Source organism: Pongo pygmaeus, chromosome 3 (genome assembly GCF_028885625.2).
Source record: "Pongo pygmaeus isolate AG05252 chromosome 3, NHGRI_mPonPyg2-v2.0_pri, whole genome shotgun sequence".
Taxonomy (NCBI): Eukaryota; Metazoa; Chordata; class Mammalia; order Primates; family Hominidae; genus Pongo; species Pongo pygmaeus.
In genome coordinates, this window is record NC_072376.2 from 110,183,283 (window position 1) to 110,208,456 (window position 25,174).

General features: G+C 34.4%; 1 protein-coding gene across 3 annotated transcripts in view; it reads right to left on the bottom strand.

Annotated features, from left to right (window-relative positions):
• STPG2 (sperm tail PG-rich repeat containing 2) overlaps positions 1–25,174 on the bottom strand; it is a 786,467-nt gene that overhangs the window by 310,065 nt on the left and 451,228 nt on the right. The window contains exon 13 of one of the 3 annotated variants that reach the window (XM_054485709.2): positions 10,796–10,973. The exons of the other annotated variants lie outside the window; for them this stretch is intronic. Coding sequence (XP_054341684.1) covers positions 10,845–10,973 — 129 coding nt within the window. The 3' untranslated portion in view covers positions 10,796–10,844. Of the gene's footprint in view, positions 1–10,795; positions 10,974–25,174 lie in introns of those variants that run through there. 3 annotated transcript variants of the gene reach the window in all.

The following is a 25,174-nucleotide window of genomic DNA, read 5'->3' on the forward strand; positions in this document are numbered from 1 at the left end:
AAACATTTCCACTGTTTATCAAGATCAAAAATGTATAAAACCACTATAACTATATTTTAATAATGCCTACAGCACCAAACAAGAGATTTGAAGTATTCACTTGAAAGAGCTGGCAGAATTATTTATTTCCTATTTCAGTTTTAATAGCACATCCATGACTGATCGTGCTGCACTATTACAAGCTAGTTTTTCTTAAATTCGGGAATCATACAATTCTTCAAATTAATGTAGCTTCTTAATGCCTTGTCATATTTTAACAAAATAAGTAAATATATACAAATATAGACCCTTTAAAACCAAGTAGTGATACAAAGCTAGAACATAATTTAGGACACACCTTTTGTTCTAAATTATTAAGTAATACTGTTATTTCATATTTTTAAGATGCCACATTTGACAGTAATCACAAGAGCTACATAAATGTATATCTTAAAACATATTATGAGATCAGGGATCTGTAAGTAGTGGTCACAGCAACCATGTAATATTAACACAAATCTTTAGGACTACCCATAGAAACACAAACAAGAAGGGTCTCTGCCTGAAGCCATATGCTTAGAGGCCTTGAATTTCTCAAGTCTACAAAGATAAATGTGTTAAAGAACACATGGGTATCTCAGTAACTTGGGTTGCAGTGTTGCAGTGTTGCCACATCCTGACTTATGACACTACACAAACCAACTCATGACTAACATCATTTGCCCAAGGGAAAACATTCACATTTCTTTCCCTGTGTCTTCAAAATAAAAGGTGATTCCATTCAAATGCCAAGAAGGTTTGTGGCATGTACTGTTGACAACATTGAACACAGATGTTCTTCAGAGTGTGGGAATGATTTGAGTAATGTAGTTACTTAAGTAAGAGAAAAGACATATTAATTACCTCTCAAATCTTTTCTCTCCGTTAGGACAAATGCAATAGAGTCTTATATAACAAGGCATTGTTGCTCAATATCACTGAGCATTCCCTTCTTGCTTCTCTTTGTGTACCACAAATTAGCACGGCCTTCACCAAAGTTTCACATCGCATGGTGGCTCAGGAACATTTTAGAGTCTTAACAGCTCACATTACTCTTAAATACAAATATATGACATAACATGCACGTGGCATGAAATTATCTCTTTAGATTGGCAACGAGATGGACATTGAATACTAGTATTGTGCATAGTTTTAGTTTTATGGAAATATTTAATGAGATTTAATTAAATTTTAAGATTACTAAATGAAAATGCAGCTCTATAGATTTCATTAAATTTGTAAATATTACTTAGCTACAAGTTGTATTTGCCCTGTAATTTTAATAAATAATTTGAATGAGTTTAGAAGGAAACTTTTTTGAAAATATATATGAAAAATAATTTTAATGAGTTGTTACACATGATTTAAAATTTCGAAAACATAGCCATACTTGGTATATTTTTAATGCAATTGCAGTTTATTTTTTAATCATAGTTTAAATTGTTACTGTCAAAGGAACAAAATAATGTGAAAGATGTTGATTATAACAACATAATTAGTGATTTGCCAAAATGATAAGAAGAAAAATAAATTTAATGGAATAAATTTAATGCAATAATGGAATAAAATAAATGGAATAAAAAATAAAATAACTCCCTTTTTTGTCACATAATAAATAGTAAGTGGCCAAGGAAAAGTTGAGTTGCTAATTCTAGTAACTGTGAATTATGTATATCTTTATTTTATTATTCACGCAAATACTACTGGCCAATCATCCCTCAGATAGGCAGAGTAATTAAATTCCATCATCTTTGCTATGATGCCAACTCTAAAATATAAAACTATGGCTTTACACATATTTCTTCTTTATTTTGGTGAGTATAAGGGAATATCTATTAAGACAGGATGACATAAAATATTTTATTTATAAGTTTACTAGCTTGATGTATAACTTTAAAATATTTAGAAAGAAGGAATACTGGCCTCCACTTGTAATCCCCACACAGGGGTGGGCCTGAAGATCCTAGTCTCAGATGGTGAACTCCCTTAGGGTACTTTGCCTCAGTCTGCCTTGCTCAAGAATCGACGGATATCTGCTCCTCAACTAATAGGTTACTGCAGTGGTTTACCTACAGATTTTAGGTTTAGAACATTGTTTGATGTGAACTCAAAGTATTACTCCAGCCAATCCAGTTCAAGTCATTTATTTTTATGGTATTCCATGAGTCTGATTTAAATCTAAAACTTGTGAACTAGATCACTTGTAAATAGAATGTTATGCAAAGACATGATTTCAAAATGAACTTGCTAAAATAATGAAAACCTCATCCATGAACACATCTATGAACATCTATTAGTTTTCACTTTATAGAGATACCATGTAAACTGCTGAAGACTGCGTGAGAAACGTGGTCAAAACTGCTCCTTCTTCAGAAAATGTGACTTGCATAAAATGATGAGATTTTACAAGAAGAACATATGTGATTTGTTTAATTTTTTCCATTCCAATATGGAGAATTCTATGATGATGGATTTTTCTAAAATGTCCAGATCTTATCAGTTCCTTCCTCCCATTTCACAGGTATGTTTTCTAACAATTAGAGTGTCAGTATTTCAAGTGATAAAGAAACTGAAGATAGCTGCTATAATGTGCTTTGTTTCTTGTGTCAGGATTAAATATGATATATGCCTGCAATCTTTAAATTTGAAATTGTGTTCTTAAAGAAAAATGTACAATAAATTTCAGCTATTGTCCTCTAGTAGATGAATCATTAGTAACTTTACAACACTAGCTCCAAATATATTAAGTCCAATTGAAAACATTTTAAAGATAAAGCAGGATAATTTATGCTTTTAACAATGTGCAGAAAATATGTCATACTTTGGTAAAGAGACAGACGTGGCCTAGTAGGCTGCAGGAAAGTGTGACATAGGTGGAAGGACCAATACCTAGAAATAGATCCCTCAACTCTCAGGGTAGGGTAAGTTGTAGAGTGACTATCCCAGCTGTTTTGTTGAAAGAGTTTAGACTCTTCAAAAAGCTGGAAGTAGCAAAGGATATCTTAGCAGTAGTCACATTTCCTGCATAAAGAGAGAGGCCAACAGAGACTTTGTGCCAGGCCAGACTAAGAGGATGTGGACATGAGTGGGACACTTTGTGTTGCAAGGAGTACTTGATCTGTGTAGAAAACTGCTTTTTCTAAAAAATCAAATTTTCTTTAAAAAGTTACATACACGTATATATGGGGCATACCTACTAAATTTAAAATCTAACATAGCAGGGCCTATTGTAGCCAGTGAGAGTATTAAAGAAATATACACAAACATTGAAAAATAAATGCATATGCTATAGAAATATCATTTAAGAATATAAATCCTACAGTTCTCTGTCCCTATTATCCTCTTCTACCCCAGGTGCCTCTCTCCTACTTATTTGGTTAGGCATCTCATGTTCCTTTGGGGAGAAAGTGATTAATTAATACTAAAAAATTCTCTGTTTTGATTCCTACAGTAAATATTAACAGGTATAATCCATGTAAAGAAAAGCTGTTAGAGGTCCTCAATAGCTTTTAAGAGTATAAAGTGACCATGAAAACAAAATTTTTTTTGTTGGAATCACTTCTCCAGGAATCAAGATGACTCCATATCTTTATTCGGGTGAAACTAAAGAGGATTTGTAGAGACTGTACCTCAGAAATATAAATCCATTAGCCATTTATATATGTAAAAAAACAAAATAACTTCAGTGTATGTGTAACATTTTAATCATTATTTGGCTTGGATTGAGCATATTCAGGCTGTAAACTAACTTCTACAAAGCACTGAAGATAGAATTACAGCTTAATTCAGGAGTTGTGTCATTTCATTTACAAAAATAGACTTTAGATCCCTACAGAACTGGAGAGGGATCTACTTCATAAAAAGAAGCAAAGTAGTCTTTTATAAGATGACTCTCAGATGGTAGTGTGTTCTTACACTCTCACACTTTATGTCAGCTCATGAACCTTGCTGGAAAGCTAGGGAACAAATGACCCTTTTACTTTTGAAGTAGTTATTTCAGAAAAGCTTTATCTGTGCAATAAGGAGAGAAAAAGCAAAGTGCTTTGGCACACTACATAATCCTTGTAGGTTTCAGTACCAGTTCAGTGATATAATAATGACTATTTTGGGCTTCTGAACAGTTTGCCTGTGAGATTGGACATAACTCCCTTTTTGTTACATAATAAATAGTAAGTGGCCAAGAAAACGTTGAGTTGCTAAAGCTTAGCTGACCTGGTGGACACATATTTTAAAATAACTGGAAAAATAAGCTACAGCCCACTAGTGTATGTTCTGTGAACTTGGGACAGAGTACATCTATCACTTCAACAACAATTCATCACAATACGGTGCCTTCCAGCCTTTGGTCAGTAGTTTGCACACGATCCTCCTAAAAGAGAGAGACATTTGTTTTTTGAGACGGAGTCTCGCTCTGTCGCCCAGGCTGGAGTGCAGTGGCGCGATCTCGGCTCACTGCAAGCTCCGCCTCCCGGGTTCACGCCATTCTCCTGCCTCAGCCTCCTGAGCAGCTAGGACTACAGGCGCCCACCACCAAGCCCGGCTAATTTTTTGTATTTTTAGTAGAGATGGGGTTTCACCGTATTAGCCAGATGGTCTCAATCTCCTGACCTCACGATCCGCCAGCCTCGGCTTCCCAAAGTGCAGGGATTACAGGTGTGAGCCACCGCGCCCGGCCTGTAGATGAATCTTTATATTATATTGACGGATCTGTTAAATTAGGTTTTGCCTTGCAGTTATTGAGAAACTGAACTACTAAGATACCCCTCTTGCCTTGACAAGAATTATTGTATGCTTCATCACATACAATGACTAGAACCAGAATACTGCAACAATCCTATCAGAATTAAAGAGGAAATGTGACACATTTTATTAGAAACTTCTTAAACACTTTCTAGAATGAATGGGAAAAGATGAATTCTTTCTTGATAACTCTTTACTGAAATATGTCTACTAAAAAATGGCAATATTTCCAGATCTAGGATTTTTGCTATAATCATTCAATTCACACACAAGGCAAGTAAAATCTGGTTATAAGATTTATTAAGGACTTAGTCTGGGTCAGGGATGGTACAAAGTGGTTTATATGTATTATCTAAGGTGATCCCCAAAAAACTTTAGAAATGGGTTACTGTCATTATCCCAGTTTTATAGATGAGGAAATGCAGGCTCCAAAAGGTTAAATAAATTGCCTTGAGTCACAAAATTAGTAAATTACAGAGCTTAGATTGATGAAGTTTTCAATTACAATAATTTCATAATCAGTATATATATTATTTTATTAGCCATATTCTAGCTAGTAAGGTTTGTTCAGATTTGGGGTTCACAGTCCTAGTATGAATGAGCACACTTGGCTAAGTCACTAATAATAAACAAAAACATGCTTTGGGATAGAAAGATTATTCTCTAAAACCGATATACAAAAAAAAAAGTTTCCATCAATGCACAAATGACTTAAATGCCAACTAATAGTAAATGATGAAAGAAATCCCAGATAAAATGCACTTATAGCCAGCACAAATACAGTAATGATTCCCAGGGTAATATAGAATCATCCTTGATAGTTTAGGAAAACAATTTATAACAAGAGAAAAAGTTACATATAGTAAAAAAGCAAAACAAAAGAAACACAAAAATAGGCTTTGAACTAGAGATACCTGGCTTTGCTGTTTTTGAGATGAATACATTTGGGCAAGTTAATTAACCTTTCTGAGCCCATTACATTATCAATAAAATGAGGATCCCAGTATTTGAACTGCATGATTGTTTTAGGATTAATAGTTGTGTCCCAAGGCCTTTGTGACATGGCCAGTCCTCCACAATCCATATCCATCATATCATTTCCTAAAATAAATCATATCAAAACAATGCTATACTGTCTGGGGCTGAAAGTTTGAAGAACAACCTAGGATTTCAAAAAATTTGCGAACACTGAATTAGAAGATACAGGATATTGGCCATCAATAGTATCTCTACAAATGGGGATAAAAAGTGTATAGCTGAAATTCTCTATACTCCTTATAATCTTAATTCCTAAAAGGGGAATGCTCTCCATAAGTACTTTAAGTGAAAAGAAAAGTCATATTAATAGGGGAGAAAAGGCCACGGATACAGAAAAGAAAAAAAAAAGAACTTCTCCACTCTAGACTTATGTTCCATATTTTACTTTTCCCAATCCAATGCTACTTTTCCTAGGCCTGATCTATCAAGAACAAGTATTAGTTGTCTCCACAGAGCTTTGGCAAGCATTGCCAAGAATGGTGGATCATAAGACCTTGAATTAAAACTGAATAAGGAGGGCTCACTCAGCTTGAACATTATTGGGGTACAGAAGTTCTACTGATTTTTGTATAGTGATTTTGTATCCTGAAACTTTACTGCAGTCATTTACCAGTTCTATGAACCTTGACACGTAGGACTTAATTAAACTAAAAAGTGTTTTCATGGCAAAATAAATTATCAATGGAGTAAACAGACAACCTACAGAATGCAATATTTTCAAACTATGCATCTGTCAAAGGTCTAATATCCAGACCCTATAAGAAATTAAACAAATCAATAAACAAAGAGCAAATAACACCACTAAAAAGTGGGCAAAGGACATGAATAAACACTTCTCAAAAGAAGACACACAAGCAGCCAACAAACATGAAAAAAATGCTCTACATCACTAACCATCAGATAAATGCAAATCAAAACTACAATAAGATACCATCTCACATGAGTCAAAATGGCCATTACTAAAAAGTCAAACATAAAAAATGCTGGCGAGGTTGCAAAAAAGGAATGCTTATAGAATGTGGGTTAGTTCAGCCACTCTGGAAAGCAGTTTGGAGATCTCTCAAAGAAATTAAAAGAGAATTACCATTCAACCCAGCAATCTGATTATTGGTATATACCCAAAGAAAAATAAATCATTCTACCAAAAAGACACATGTACCCGTATGTTCACTGCGATGCTATTCACAATAGCAAAGACATGGAATCAACCTAGGTCCCCATTAATAGTGGATTGGATTTTAAAAATGTGGTAATATACATCATGGAATACTACAAATTAATGCAGGAACAGCAAAGTAAATATTGCATGTTTTCATTTATCAGTGGGAGCTAAACATTGACTACATACAGACATAAAGATGGGAACAAGAGACACTGTGGACTACTAGAGTGGGGAGGAAGTGGGGACTGTGGGTTGAAAAACTACCTATTGGGTATTATGCTTACCACCTGGGTGACAGGATCTGTACCCCAAACCTCAACATCACACAATATATCCATGTAACAAACCTGCACATGTACCCCCAAATATAAAAGTTGAAATTATTTTAAAAATAAATAAAACACTAGAACTAATATGCAAATCTTCAAGAAAAATTTGTCTTTTATGATTTACCAACTACTAACATTCCATGTTGTCATTTTAAATAATGCAATCATATAAATGTTCTGTCACTGTAAATCATACCAAATGGGATCATAATTACATCTATCTCATAGTATTATTGAGATGATAAACTGAAAAAGTTGGTGAAGTCCTAGCTTAATGCCCAAGCATATTTAATACTCACTATATGTAGGTCACTATTATCATAACTGCTATTGTTAATATGAGCTTGTGCTGGAAATATAAACCCAGGTTTTAAAATCTGAGTTGGTACAACAAAAAGAAAAAGGAATTTTTCAAAACTAAAATAAAATTTAAAAAACAAATAATTACAGATACCAAAAACTAATTCAAAATATTGCAATCATTAGTTCAATTCAACAAATATCCTAAAATTTGTTTATAAGAGAAAATAGCCAACAATTGTGTTACAATTTTAAATGTTGCATTTTTATAACAAAAAAGTAAATTTTTCTTGCTTATAAGGGCTTCTGAATTTATTTCTTCTCTAACCATTGTCAAACCAATCTTTTATAGCTGAATTAAAAACTTCTGAAAATAACATATAGAAAAGCTCAAGACATATTTAACTCTAATATTGAAAATAATAATCATCACAAACAGATACAAATCATTGCCAATGCCAAAGGCAGTTCTGTGTCATTGGACTTTTTCTGGAAACTTTTCACTATATCTGAGAGCTGTTTCATCTGAAGTTAGTCTTTTATCTGTAGGCCTGCTGTGCTATCTCAAACGGCCAGCAAAGGTGATGAAACTAAAACAATAAGAAATTCCTTGCCAAATGATGAATTTGTAATCTTAAAATTTGACACAAATTCTATAGTTAATAATCAAAAGCATTATGTTAATACTTAGTTTAAATTACTGATGATATAATGCACCCTACATGCAAAATTTCCTGAAGTTATTATTAAAATAGTATACCATGAATTAAAGTTATTTATATGCATGGGTATGCTTGATGTGACAATAGGTATATATACACATGGCGTAGATATTCATATGGTAAAATAGAAAATGATAGTAATTTTTATGATTCTTAGATATGTATAACTTATTAAGCATTACTATATAGCAGTCCTTGTTTTCCAAGTGTTTTCTATCCTTTATCTCATTTAATCTTCACAAAACCCCAAAAATGTAGATGCAATTATTACTTGCATTTCACAAATAAGAAACCTACACATATAGAGCTTAAGTATTGCTTAAAGTCACTGACATCAGCAGTGGCAGCAATACAATTTAAGCTTGATTCTGTCTGATTCCAAAGCTCATGCTTTTAACCACTAAGCATATTGCCTTTCACAAGGAGAATACAATTAATCACAGTCTAATATAAGCCAGGCACTTCACATACTTTCTCATTTTCAAAGATGAAGAAATTCACAGAGGTTAAGTTACTTGTAAGTGCTAAAGCTCCAGAGTTCTTTCTCTGTTTCCTCAGTGTTTATTACAGTATAGCCAATGGACTACCCATCTCAAAGTTACCAGACACCATTTAAAGGGTCAGATTTTCAGCTTTAATTCCAGATTATAGGTTTGATACATCTTAGGCAAGGCATTTTTAAGAAGTTTCTTTGTGAGGTACTCCACAGTTTTCAATTGTGTATGTGTGTGTTTCTGATAAGAAGCTTTCTATTTTTTCAACTCAGTATCTCCTATGATAAAGCAGGATAGTTATGTCATGGGATCCTTGGGGTGATGCTTCACCAGCCAGAAACCTCTGTGGCCAGTGGCACCTTTGCCCAAGTTTTGCTCAGGTCTGCTGGGCCACTCGGCTGGGCAGGCTGTATTTGGCTTGTGCTACTGGCCTGGATCCCATGCCTGCCAAGGGCAAGCAGAGTGGCGAGGGGTGTGAGTGAGCAAGCGTGGGGTCCAGCCACTGCACACAGGCAGGGAGGCTGGCTGCGGCAGGGTGGATATCACCAGGTGCCTGCATGAGTGCTGGCTCCCTGTGAGGCTGTGGCTGGACCAGGTATACTGTAAGCAGCTTTCACAGCTGGCATCAGAGAATGCGGTGGTGCCCAGAAGCTTGGAGATGCCAGAAACTGCAGAGCCCCAAAGAGGGTGTCACAGTGCTGGCTTGAGGAGCTTCTAGGTCTGGGCTCCCCAAAGGTTTGCAGCTCTTCTCTTCTTGTTGCCTGAAAAATGGCAAGCAACAGAAGTATTTCAACTCTGTTTGTGTTACAGCTCTTTCAGCCTCACCATTTAGCAGTTCCTGAGTTCTTGTCTCACACTCAGGAAGAATGAGGTACAGGGACAAGTGGAGGGTAGACAAGGTGAAGAGAAACTTTTTGAGCAATAGAACAGCTCAGAGGAGACCAACAGTGGGTAGCTCCTTTCTGCAGCGAGGATGTCCCAACAAGCGTTCAGCTCTCAGCAGAGAGGAGACCCTGGGGTGGGTAGCTCCCCTCTGCAGCTGGTTGTCCCGTCATCTTTTTGAGTCTGGCTGAGTCCAAGGTTTTTATGGGCATCAGAGGAGAGGAATTACATGCTATCGGTCCATGGACAGCCATGGGCAGGCCCAGAAAAAGTACTGTAAGTTCCTACTCCAGTCCACAAGGCTGGAATCCTGGCCCCTAGGCTTCAGGCTAGACCACCAGGGACCCACCCTTTTCCAGCCACGGCCTATCTGCCTCCTGGCACTGTTCATGGTGCCCAGGCTGTTCATGCTGAGGGGTACCTGCAGACCAGCACCAAGCTACCCTCAGCACTCCGTCAGCTTCCCTCCCATGCTTATTGGTGCCCAAAGTCCTGAAGGGGCTGAGGTGGCAGGGGTTTGGCCTGTTATCACTGCCCTGAGCACACACACTCCCAGCTGGATTGAGACAGTGCCCAGGCTCAGCCTCAACTTTGCTCCAAGATTGAAGCAGGTACATACTGGGAGTAGGGAGAGGCCAAGCAGCAGAAGCAGGCACTTACAAGCCTATAGGTGTAAGGGAGGCATTCCTGGGCTCCCAAGAGTGCAGAGATGCCTGTGTCTGCAGCAATGGCATGGGTGGCTGCAGTTGTACCCAGAGGGCAGGGCCTCTGCTTGCTCCCAGCCCCCAAGAGCACAGGAATGCCCAGATCCACAGCCACAGCTTAGGTGGCTGCAGCTGCACCCAGGGAGCATAAGATTCCAACCCTGCAAATTCAGAAGGGGTCAGAGTTTCCACCTGTTCCTGGCTCCCATTGGCTCCATGAAGCATGCAGCCCCTGCCACTCCTCCCACACCACAGCCAGCATCATGGCAGTGGCCTCTCTAGATGGGATACCCGCCACTGCCATCAGTTATAGAGTGGCAAGAGAAGATGAAATTCATTTCCCAGAACATGCAATGTTACCAGGCAACTCTTTCATTGATTCAGGACAAAAAACAGACACCTAATAAATAATACTTCTTTAAGAAATGCCTTTTAGATTTTCTGATGTTAAAGGATCAATAAGTAATACATACAGAAATTAGGATAAGAAGATGCCCAAATATTTCTTGGCTTTTGTTTATGAGTTTCAGAGACCCTGAGTTCCAAACGTATTTCCATTCTTCCATAGATAATCCATCCTCAAACTGTTGTTTACAAAATCAGAGAAAAGAATAAAGCCACTTTAGGATATATAACAATTGACATTTATTGTGTACTTACTAGAGGGCAGGTATTGTGCTAAGCCTTGTGAACTTGGTAAATTATTATATCTGTTATACAAGCAAGAAGGCTAAAGTTTAAAGATGTTAACTAATCTGACCAAGATCATAAAGATATTATTAGAGCTGGGATTCTAACTCAAGACTATTTGATTCCAAAGACCTGAACTATGTCAGCTCATTTCATCCACCACCAGATCCACCACCTCCTAAATCACCATTACTCCAACCACCTTTACAGTTACCACTACCACCACCATTATCACCATCACTGACATCATTGCGACCACCTCCACTATCACCACCACCACCACCATCATCACTACCACCATCCCACTTCTTGCCCCCAACCTATGTTTCTAAAGCAGTCAGTTTCCGGTGCACACTTTGGTGGTGGTAGTTGTGGTAAATAAAGGAAGTTAAAAATTAAAAATAAATATCCCTAAACTACTGAATCAGAATCATCCACAGTGGAAACTAGAAATATAAACTTTAACACATTCCTCAGGCAATTCTTATACAAAGTAAAGTGAAAGGACCACGACAATATATAATAGTGCTTCAATTTAATTCAGTGTATTTCAATAACTAAAATACTTCAACAAACATTTTTAAGGCTATAAAAACATAAACAAAGAAGAATAAACTTACTACTTTAAGTACAGATGCAATTGCTCACTTTTTTGTATTTTGTGGCAGTTGGAACAGTAGGACCTAGTGCAGTTTTCAAGCAAGTATAAACTAAGACTTGAGGTTAAAACAATTTGATTTGTAAGGAAGGAATGATACCCAAAGTACTAATTTATCTCCATAATTTAGAACAAAGAAAGCTATGGATTTACTTTCCAAATTTTGTATTTTTACCTGCAGGTAAGGCATGTTAATGACAGTTGGGTAAGATGGTATCTCATACTCTAAAACAAAAAAACTTATATTGAGATTTTTTTCAAACTCTTCCTTCCTTACATTTATTTGCATCATATAACTACATGCCAAACCAAGCATAACCTGGGTATTTTGATACTATCATACTTCACATAAGGACATTTCAAGTAAGAAAATTTGGAAAATGATGGCAGGTGTCTACATTTTGCCATTCTCTCATTACTCTGCAAAAGTTCCCAGGTTAGTCATTTGAAACTAATTCATTAATTACTTAATGAATTGTGCACATATGTTCAAAGATACAATGGCAAGATTGCTCATTGCAGCATTTTTTACACAAAAGAAAAAAGTTAAAATAATCTATTTGTCCCCAGTAGAGTGGAAAACAGTGATTTATTTATATAACAGGATATTATCAGTAATTTAAATTAATAAAATCTACATGTTTTACATGACTATATCTCAAAAACATTGCCTCAAAAGAGCCAACTGCAAAAGTTTATTTATAGTGTGAGTCAATTCACATAACTAATTAAATATATTAAAAAGCAATATATAATGAGTATTTAAAGACTGCACTTAAGAATAAGAAGAGTGTCAGGTGAAAAAGTGGGTAAGGTATTCAAGGCAACAGTCAAAGCCAAAATAAAGGAAGATAGGCACAGAGACAGATACCATATTCTGGAATTAGCCAGCAGTCCTCCATAGGAAATTGTTAGGAAATGAGACTGGAAAGATAGACAAGTGGCCAGACTGTGAAACATCGTGATGGCTATGCTAAGGAATTTGGGATTAACCATATTTGAACTAAAGAAATACAAATGTCATTTCAATGAACAGTGAAATGATCAGATCTATGGCTTAGGAAGATAACTGCGACTGTCAGATGGAGAAATCTGTAACAGAATGAGAAGCCTGTGCAGTAACCCAGGTAAAAGATTAAAAATGACTGTGAGAATAGAAAGAATAGCATGTATTCAAGAATAGCTGTAAAGACTGAATTCACAGGGCTTAGTGGTCAACAGAAATGAGAACATGGTCAAAGAATAAAGGAAGGAAGGAAGGAAGGAGGAAGGAAAGAAGGGAGGGAGGCAGGGAGGAAGAAAGAAGACAAGAAAAACAAAAGAAAAGAAAAGAAAAAAGAAAGAAATTAAAGTTGATATCAAGATTTCTAATTTGAAATAATGTATGGGAAGATAGAGTAGATTTAATGGGGGAAGCAGAGTTTACATTATCAGCGGGTCATTCTGAAGCTGATCTTAGTAGACTAGAAACATCCAATCCTCATAAGAAAAATGAAATTATATAAAAATTTGTTTGGATTAAGTGGTATAAAACTGATAATAAAGGTATAGCACTTGAGAAGAAAATAGGACAGGGCAGAATTTTGAGGAACAGCTATAGGCTGGCATTTAAGCAGCAGGTAAAGAAGAAAGATATATTACAGAGGACATGAACAATGATCCAGAGAGGTTAAAAAAAAAAAAATCAGGAAGAAGTCGTGTTTCAGAAACAAAGGAGAGAAAATGTATACTTGGCAAATGGAGAAGAGACTAGCCAAATGTATTTTAAGGATCTTTTCAAACATTCTGATGGCCGAGTTTATTTTTATTAAGGTAATACTTTACAAACTCTGACCTAATTCGTCTGCAAAAATATATATTCTCATGTATATTTTGGGACTCCTAAAGGTCACCTGGATGTTATATGGATGTTATATGTTATAGTCTCATACCCAGTATATTAAAAGTTAGGCATATATATGAAGGAATTGACTAATAATGCTTCTATTGAAGACACAATCTTGTAGAATCAAACATGGAGGTTTAGTTTGGAGAATAATAAGGAAACCAGTAATGTACTGACAAAATGTAGCTTTGACTTGCATCACCACTGATGTTCTGTTCTATTTTTATTTTTATTTTAACTTTTTCTTTGAAAGTTTATTGCATCAAGTTTCAGCATGAAGTCATTATCATGCTAATTAGGTTATACATATTAAAAGAGTTATAGTAAAGCAACTCTGCATGTGCAGTAGCCAAATTTAATATATAACAAATTGGATTTATTCCCAATGTGAAGGGCTTCTCATTATAGATAATTGCTCTGAAAAGCACATTTTTTTTATTATTGCTATATTCCTAACAAAGGTAAAAAGGTATCCTTTTTAAAAAAAAATTTTAAGTATAATTTAAAAAAAACCCTATCCAAGAAAAATAAACTTCATTAAATTGTTGATAACATTTTTTGATAAGCAATAAAGTTTCAATCTTAAGGATTCAAATCAGAAATTATTAACATGTGTTTCCTGTAATGGTATATATGCTTCACCTCTGTGGTTTCTCAGAGTGATTTTCCCCATACATTCTCAGTGGGACAATATTGATTATCTAATAAGTGATTATAAAATAAGCCTAAATATATAATTAAAATCAAATATATTTCCTAGCAGTTCCCAAAAGATTCCATAATTTTCAAATAATTGTTAAAATGGAATCAATAGTGGTTGGTCATGATTTGGACATTCAGTTATTTTTCTCAAGTAGTTAATTTAAATAATCCATTCAAATGATCTATATCATGCAGTATTTATTGAAACAGAACTTTGAAACTCTTTCTTAATCTCAATAGTGCAACTGGAGAAAGCATATAAGTAAAATGATGAGCTTTAGACTACAAAGCATTCTTTTGCAGCAGATTGAGAACTCAAATTATGCTATTTTCTCTTACTCAGATAAATTTATTCTTGACCTTGCCTATTATTACATAAGAAACCACTGCTAAGAATTGCAGTTAACACAGCTATGAAACTTTAATATCATCTTCCCTTTTTACAAGTGGTGTGATTTTCTGTCATTACCAAGATAGCTTAGATTGGGATATGAAGGCAGATGTACTGACACATTAGATAACCATATACTGTTTAAAGGACACAGGAATAGCTTCAAAGAAGGGGAATGAAGCTTCACAACAGGTCCCATGTCATGTCATCAATAACAGACCTGTCACACTAATGACTAAGGAAATGCAGGGAGCTGTGACAATGGGAACATTCATCTTGTTCTTCTCTGGAAAAGGTGCACCTGTATCCCACTGCACTCTGTCTTCTGCTACCTCCCACCTCTCTGACTTTTGTTCTCCATGACAGTGAATGTGATCGTGAGAATGTGGCCTATCTATCATCCTTTCATCCTGAAAGGCACCTTGACTACAGTTAATGACTGTAATAAGACCAAACAATAGATACAATACCCCAACCTCTTATTTTCAGCTTTTCTAAAAATGGACTCAATTGAGATTTTAAAAAAGGATCAAAGGATTCCACTAGAAAAGCAAATAATATTTTTGTAACATCTCACATATTTTGCTCTCCTAGTTCATGTCATACACATCTACCAATATTTAGATAGGAAATGTGACTGAAAAGCAATGAGACTGTTATTCTTGGGTGGATTATACAAGCAACGGCAATATATGGCTACATGCTTATAAACTTATATATGTAGGCCTCGTATTTACCAATAACATTTTTTAAATTTTGTATTGTGTAATAACAGTGCTTCCCAGCAATAAAGCAATAATGCCTTTTAGCAACAAACTATGCATCTTGTTTTTGTGTTGCACAAGTTATTCTCCACAAAACAACTAAATGTATAGTGTAAGACTGTAAATGAACCCATATACAAAGAAATTAGAAGAGTAAAGTCAAATACATAATTTGAAAACATGCAGACATCAATCATTCAATGAATACTTACTGAGTACCCATTTAGTGTCAAATGGCCTCTGGAGGAGTTGGGCTAAAGGAGGGTGAATCCTTGCTTTGTTACTTTGTCACCTACATGGACTTGAAAAAATTACTAAAATTCTCTGTGCTTCAAGTTCAACTCTGTAAGTGGGCATGGTAACAACATCCATCTCTTAGGATTGTTATGAGGAGAACCTAGACCAGTGGCCTCACATAAAGAAAACCCTGAACAATTTTTTTTATTATTGCTATATTCCTAAAAACTAAAGTGTGAAAATATATTCTTTAAAACATTAAAAAATAAAAACTCTATCCAGTAGCTATTGCTGTTGCTGCTGCTGGTACTACTACTATTATTGTCATTATTATTATTTATGTTGCTGCTGCTTCTCCTGCTATACTACATGCCAGGCACTATAAGGTATTTTCAATTATTTTGATTGTCACAAAAAAAATTAAACAGTAGGTTTTCATTTCCATTTTACATGGTAAAAAACTGTCTCAAAAAAGTTAAATTTTTCACATAAACTGGTAAATTTTTTTTTTTTTTTTTTTTTGAGATGGAGTTTCACTCTTGTTGCCCTGGCTGGAGTGCAATGGCACCATCTTGGCTCACTGCAACCTCTGCCTCCCGGATTCAAGCGATTCTCCTGCCTCGGTCTCCTGAGTAGCTAGGATTACAAGCATGCACCACCACACCCAGCTAATTTTTGTAATTTTTTTAGTAGAGACAGGGTTTCTCCATGTTAGTCAGGCTGGTCTCCAACTCCCAAACTCAGGTGATCTGCCCACCTCAGCCTCCCAAAGTACTGGGATTACAGGCATGAGCCACCGTGCCTGGTCACAAACTAGTAATTCTAAAGTATTTTCTTTACATCAGTATTAAGAACTCCAGGGGATGTAAAAATTAATGCAAGCTATTTACTAACAAAAAACCTTCCAATATAATAAGGAGAGTTATGTGGGTATATATCCACAAATAGCTATGACATAAGATAGGAATACAATGAAACTTTCCAGAGGTATTAAGATATATAGGGTCAAAGGAAAGGACTTTTAGGGGTGCATCTCGGGAGAACATGACTGAGTTTATTCTAAAGAGATCAGTATGCATTTAACTGCCAGGGGGAAGGAGAGCATTATCTTCTCTTGTCACATGAAGGCACGTGATAATGCTGACTGTAAGATGACAACAGAATGTAAAATTCACATTAAAATCCAAAAGAAAAGTCAGTTGGAGGCTTCTTGTTACTTCCTTCTATGTGCTGTTTTTAAAATCAGGAAATCACTGGCTTTTAGAACTTCCCCAGTTCCCTTTATGTTAACAGCAGATTCTTGTCCTGAATCTGAGTAATGACCTACATTGTGTACAACACATCCTAATGTCTGAGAAAAAAGTACACTTGTGTTGCTTTTCCAGAAGTGAATGCATTAGAAGCATTACATTTTTATAAATAAGCCTGTAGGGAGAAAAACCTGATGCAAACTGCTAACAAGCCAACTCAAGCCACATATATACTAAGAAAATTACGGGAAACAACGTCAGTGATTTTACAGTTGATGTTACAAGTGTGGTGGGTAAAATTTGCATCCAATGAACAACAGCATTTAACAATTTTAAACAAAAAGTAGGTATTCCACAAAAAACATTTTTGTCATCTATAGAGAATATTTATGGGTTCATGGTAACAAGTCAACAGCCATTAGAACTTTAAAAAATAAATGTTTCAATTATTACTGAAAAGATCTTTTGCCTTCACAGCAAATGGATTTAAGGAAAAATTCAAATTCATCACAATTAGATAAAAAATAAACATATATTTAACAAATATTTTAGTAACCAATGTATAAGTATTTGTTGACCTTTTCTTTGTCTAAACTGATGTAATTATTCACTCAGGGCTTGTCTTCCCAAAGCACCCAGAGTCTCCCCTTCTTTCAAAAGTCTTCATTAAATTGTCAACTGAGGCTTGTAGCCTCTGGCTTCAGTTATATTTTCTACCAGGATTAAATTAAAGAATATGAGGCTTTATATTGTTTTTTTTTCCTGCATTGGCAATGTCCCATAATTAAATATGAAAAGAATAAAAATTCAGAAACATATGTGATTTTTCTATCACATCTTATATCTTTACTCTGGTGTATAAAATATTTCTGGCATTTTGCTATATATATGTATGTATTCTAAGTGTATCTTTTTGTAAGTGGTTTATATCATTGCAATGAAATTTCTCATTTTATGTTTTAAATTTAATTTTTCTTTAAAAGATGATTTATATCACCATAAATTAAAAATGTCAAGCAGTTTATCACAAATTTACTTAAAATGGCCATTGGGATCTAATATTGACTTAAAGGGTTTAACACAAACTATGCATATTATAATGTATCCTTCAAGTCTAGACTGAAATATTCTGTGAAATTTGTTACCTGCCTTAGGCACTCACTAGTGATCTCTCCCTTCTCTGATCTTCTCTACTACTTACCATTCAAGCCTTCTTTTTTCCTCTTAACTACTCTGTGCTAGTGTATGTGTGGTCCCTCTAATCAGATCAAAGCTTTTTTGAGGGCAAGAGTGAGAGTAATAGGTCTTTCACATAACAGACGTTCACACATTTTTTGAGTCATTGATGATACTGAAAAAAGAGAAGAAAAAGAGAAGAAACAAAAGCAGAAAATTGGAAAATGTATTATTTCAGGGATATTGTAAATTTTAAATGTGATTAATAATATTCAGAATAAGAGGAAGTAGAAATCTAGGTGGTATTTGGAAACCTGATACAAAAGAGCAGTAAATTGGTCAAAATAATCCAAAGTGCTAAAGCAATGGTCATGTGGGTGTTTATTCCATGTATAATTTTCTGGAGCTCAAACTGAATTTTTCCTCACTGTTAAACAGAATAGCATGATAAAAAAAGATGGTGCTGAATCCTCTGCAATCAAACCCTTAAAATATTTTCAGAGTTCTAGAATGCATGAACACTCAAATTTCCCTAGATTCAAACAATCAATCCTTTCAACACTAGTTGCCTAAAACCACGAAGCATTGCATTACTATTGATGACATTATTGCCAGTTTTAAAGAGATTAACCAAAGCAAGTATTCATTATTCATATTCAAAATATGTATTTTCAAATAACTTTGATCTAAGTCCTAAAATTAAAATGTTACATAAAATTCTCACTATATTAATAATTACAATACATGTAGGGGAAACGGTACAATAAAAAAGCATTTGAGGGAAGAAATCTTTAGTTTTACCCTCTATAGTGCCTCTTACTAACTGTTATTACCTAAGGTAAAGCCATGCAATCTCTTTTGACCTCAACTGTACCAAGTATATATTGATAATTTTGAAGTGTACATTCTCTTTTTTTTATTTTTGAGACGAAGTTTTGCTCTTGTTGCCCAGGATGGAGTGCAATGGTGCAATCTCAGCTGACCGCATCCTCTACCTCCTGGGTTCAAGCGATTCTCCTGCCTCAGCCTCCCGAGTAGCTGGGATTACAAGCATGCACCACCATGCCCAGCTAACTGTGTATTTTTAGTAGAGATGCGGTTTCTCCATGTCGGTCAAGCTGGTCTCGAACTCCTGACCTCAGGTGATCCACCCGCCTCGGCCTCCCAAAGTGCTGGGATTACAGGCGTGAGTCACCGCGCCTGGCCTGAAGTATACATTCTCCAAGATTTTTATGAAGTATAAGTTTCTATGATTATATGAATTAATTATATTTGCAAGCCTGAAACTTCATAAAAATTCAAGGCCTGCTACCTTTATGAAAGCCCTGGAAATCCACTGACCTGGGGCAAAGTCCAAAAGGAAAAGAAAAGAAAAAAACACTGTATTTCCTATCATACACAGCTTGACAGGCCTCTTTGAACTTTGAAGCAACATATTCCAAATTTGAATGCGGCGTCCTGCACTGTTTTTAAAATGGTATTCCTTGAGTGTGCCAAGAATAAGAGAAGGCTCTCCAGCTGAAATTGCAGCTCTATTTTCTTCTTTGTTCTGTTTTGTTTCCATGTGTGGGTGCATTTGTGTGTGTGTGTGTGTGTGTGTGTGCGTGTGCTTTATATATGAAGCCACTTTCCCTCCTGGGTTGACTTTGCACTATAGTGGCCACAAACTTAAAGACAGCATTTATCAGACTTTCTTATAGTTGGAGTTCTGGAATAGGGTCCCAACAATTAAATGTACACATGTGGGAGAGTAGTAACGTTGAAATACAGGCCATTATTGTATATATAGTATGGGTGTGTGTATATATATATATAGTGCGTGTATATATATATAGTGTGTATATATATGTATATGCTATATATATAGTATATATTGTATACTATATATAGACAATATACTATATATACAAAACATATATATACTATATATGTTACTAAATTTATTATAAATTTAGTATATATAATTACTAAAATATATATATACTAAAGATATACTATAGTATATAGTATATACTAAAGATGATACACTATAGTATATAGTATATACTAAAGATGATACACTATAGTATATAGTATATACTAAAGATGATACACTATAGTATATAGTATATACTAAAGATGATACACTATAGTATATAGTATATACTAAAGATGATACACTATAGTATATAGTATATACTAAAGATGATACACTATAGTATATAGTATATACTAAAGATGATATACTATAGTATATAGTATATACTAAAGATATACTATATATATGTAGTATATATCTATATTTTTTTGCTTAGCTCTACTGGCACACATAGTTGATACATGGAGTTTTCTGCTGTATGATTCGAGACTATTCAGAAGCTTTATGCATGTCAAACGACAGCTATGAAGTTAGTGAGAGTAGCTTACCTACCAGCTATTTCAGATTCCAGTCACTAGTTTTAAAAATGTGAAAATGTGTAGCAGCAGCCTCAGCTCCTCTGATGGACTATATCATGGTGTTTTGCAAGTTATTTCTGAAAATCCACCCTGGAGTTCCCTACATCAATTCCAACAAGACAATAAGCACCTTATTCCCTGTATTAAATTAATTTTTGCCCAAATTGATTTTCTTTTTCTGCATCTGAAACCTGTGTGATACACAACTATTTTTATGCTAATACTACTAAAATGCAGAAAATAGAGTTGGAAGGAAGGAAGGAAGGAAGGAAGGAAGGAAGGAAGGAAGGAAGAAAGGAAGGAAGGAAAGGGGGGGGGTGCGGGATGGGCAAGACTGTATTAGATTAAAAGGCAGTAAAACCCTTGCCCTGGTTTCAGTACTGCCACTAACTCATTAATATGACCTTACCAAGTCACTTAAACTTTCCAGACCTCAGTGCCTCAACTATAAAATGACAACATTGGAGGATGTATTCTCAATGGTTTCCATGAATTCTAAAATTCTATGCCTTGATAAATTAATTAAATTTAAATCATTAGCTGCACTGCCACAAGGTTCTTGAATCTCAAGGCAAATGACTTGTTTCACTTATAACCAGAACAGACAAAAATCTGCATTTTTAAACTCTCTGATGACTTCTCCCATATCTTAGTACTTTTATCAGAGAGTAAGAAGAGGCAGACACTAACTCATATGAACAATTTTCTGAATTACATAGCTATGCCAATTTAAAGCCTTAACAAATTTATATTAGTAGTTTTTATTTTTTGTTTTTTCAAAATTAAAAGTATGAGGTAAAAAAAATTAAAGTCAATTACTGAAGCATTTTACTCAGTATAAATATTATTCTAAAGCAATACTCCTAATGGACAGTCAGGCACTATCTGCTCATAAACCATAAAATGTTCTTTGAAACTGAAGATTGTTACCTATTCAGTAAAAACACTTTAAAACAACTCTAAAATGGTTTGATGTATTGAACAATTGAGTAATATGACATGGCATTTACTGTTTTTTAATAGCTCTACCATTTTCTTAGCAGATGATGCAGAACCAATTATAGCTATTATAACAATTTAATCATGAAAAAAATGATGACTGGGTTGTAATAGTCTGACCAATTTCCGATAGTTTATAAAGCCAGATTTAATAGATGTCTGCAACACTTTTGAATGTGTACCTGTATTCTCCAAAACATATATGGCAGAGACTGCTAATTTTAATATTCCAGCTTTTAACTGGGCCCTTTACAGCTGGACAGTGGCTATGGCTCTCTAAGTACTGGCCATTAGCAAGTAAAGAAAATCATTATCCAATTACAAAAATAATTTTTATGGCAAATTTGAGATTATTTCCTTCAAAAGGACAAGAGCTACCCTTTCCTTTCTCTCCCTCCTGGCATATAGAACTTAGATGTTATGTCTGGAACAACCATCTTGAACTGGAAGGGTGAAGACACATGGCCAGGCTTCCTAAACGGTGAGCTGGCTGAAGCCCATGATGCTGGTGACTTCATGGAGCCTCGATATGAGCCTTAAGCTCCCTACTTCTTGTTACAAAGAAGAAGACATTTCTATAGTTACTTTTATCTTGATTTTATATGCAACTGAGCCTACTCTTATTCAGCATAGGTATTTTTAAGTTTAGGAGATTGTTGTAGTTCTCATTCAAATTGCATGTATAAATTGTTTTAAAAAATTATGAAAAACCTATATATACATCATTAAATACTGTTCTTTGGGGAAAAAAGCTATATAATTGTTTCTTTAAATGTTTTGTAGATGTTAGTAATTATATGTGTGAACATACCAGTAGAAAAAAAAATAAACAAAATTGCTAAAAGGAAATACATGCTTCAACAAAAATATCCAAGTTCATTTTAATCATATGTATTTCAACACATGATTTAGAATTTACACTTAGAGGTTTTTTTTCAGTTTTCTATTTGAAATCAGGCCAGTAATGAGCACACACAGCTAATTAATAGATGTACATTAAATTACAGATTTCTCTACTAACATAGAAGAGAAACTAAAGAAGGATCCACTTAGTAAGAATAAAATTAGCACAGAAACAAAACATTTAAAAACTATTCATATGTAAGTACAATCAAATTCAAATTATTTATTAATAGTTTAGGGTAGACATATTCAAATGTCTTCTTTTTTAAAAAGGTACCTACTGATTATAAAAAGAAAAGTATTAAACAATGTAATCAGCACTTCCCATGCACGATGCAGCCTAGATACTTTTTTCATAACCCATAGTGTCACAGGAATAGACATTATTATCATGCCCATTTTAAAGGGGAGGAATCTGGAGCTCAGTTCTCAAATTGTCTGGATATGAGTAAAGTAAGAAGAAATGGAATAGCCAGGTGGACCTCCTTTGTCTGTCTTATCAGAAAAGGTAAATTTTTAACCATTAAGCTATGTTACCCATGAAGACCTGAATAATAACAATATATAAAATGTGTTGTATTTATTTATGCCTTCTTCACCTCCAAGATCATATCCTACTCAGCTAATAACAGAAAGGAAGAAACAACTAAAGTAGGAATTTGACTTTAATGAATTTACCATATAAAGTTCTAATTACTTTGAAAATTTATAAAAATCTATGAGTTTTTATTTATGTTATTTGTGATTTTATTCAAGCATATATTTGTATTACTCATTTTTAAGCTGTTGGCATCTGCATTTCAATTCAAACTGCATATGTAGTAACACAGTAATTATTAAAACTGAATTTCCTGGTGAAATACAGATGTAAAAAGAAACCCATTAGTGATGATGAAAATTTTTTTAAAAGTGAAAGGTCTAAGAAAATAATTATTCTTAACTATAAAATACAAATTTTGAATGATGTTGAGTGTTGAAATGAGTAATAACTCTGACCTCAGAGGTGAAGAGGTTCATTTTATGTTCCATATAGAACAAGAAAAAGAAATTTATTAAAATATTTCAGGATGTGCTCTAGTTAGTACAAAAAAACAGCATTTATGGGAAAAATTCTGTGCTATGGTAGATATCAGTGAAGCCTGATTTTATAGCCATTTTCACTGCCTAAAATATAGAAAAAAATTTTTTAATTAAGCTGTAACAGATGTCACTAGATTATCTATATATTTGTTAATTGGCACTCTACATTCAGAATTTAATTTTTTAATTCTCCATTTTTATGGTAAAAGCACGACAGGGGAAACTGCTTCTTCTCAATTGGAACTAATTGTATGAGCAATTCAGCATTTTACAAAAGGCATGATTTTTGTTTTTAATCAAATTGGCAGTTATCATATTCATTTTAGAAACCCAACCTATGTGTTAAAATAGCATTATGTGAAGATTATTTCAAATAGATTTTCTAGGTGCGGCAGAGTTGCTCTAATATTATTCACTATTGTTTATTTAATGTATTTTTATGTCCTGTTGATGTCTGTCTTTTTCTTCTGTGATGTAACAATACAATCACATAATGATCTGCACACAGCACTGTTACCAGTTTAGCATTTACAGTGTTAGTTCTGCTGATATAATCAACTATCCAATCTGAATCAAGCAATCATTGAGGAAGAAACATTTATATCAATTACAATTGTTCTAAATGATTATTAATAATAAGCAATATTATTGAAAATGTTTAGGATCAAATCCCCAGTATCTTTGTAATATAGACTTGTTTCTGCTTGATATTTGTCTACTCTGTGTATTTTTTCCCACAGCTTAATGTTAAAAGCAGAAAGTTATATGTTACCAAATCTAATGAATTATATAGGTCACAGTAAACTCTCTACTAGGCATACAAAAGATTTATTAACCTCAAAAAATATGTCATTTAAAAAAGAACACACCCAAGAGAGTCAAGATAACATACTGTGAAAGCTTAGAATATTCTATAAGATGGTCCTTTCTCATTGCTGAGATTACACCTAAATTTCTGTTACTTTAAGTTTCTTCAGAATTAAGGTTTCTATTGCCAACTTCCATGAAACCTAAAAATAATTACAAAAATTACATCACAAAGACAACCATATAATGTTATGTTTCTAGCTTCCTGTAACCATCTGGAATATTACTAAACTAATTCTCCAATACAGATACACTTTGCATAAGCACACAGAACTATGCCATGAATAATATCCTATTTGCAGTTTTTGACCCAAATATTTCTCTTTTACTTTCTCATTTTTAATAGGGACATAATTTATAATAGTAACAGCTAACAATTACTGTAATATATGTCCAGCACTATCCTTAGTACTTATGCATATTGACTTGGTAAATTTTAACAGTAATTATAAAGAAAGCACTATTATTATATCCATCACCATTATCAGATGGGGAAACAGAGCCATATAAACCTTAAGTAACTTGTCTAAAGTCATACAGGTTTATGTAGTGAAATTCAGATTTGAACACGGGCATCATAGTTTAAGTCCTTGGTGCTAACCATTACTCTATCGTCCCTCTTAATTTTACAATAAGAAAATAAAAACTCAATTAGAAAAGAAAAGTAACTGACAGTGGTCCACAGTAGTAGGACCATGGGAAACTGGAGACTATACGATTCACTGAAAGAAGCAGATGCTATGCAGT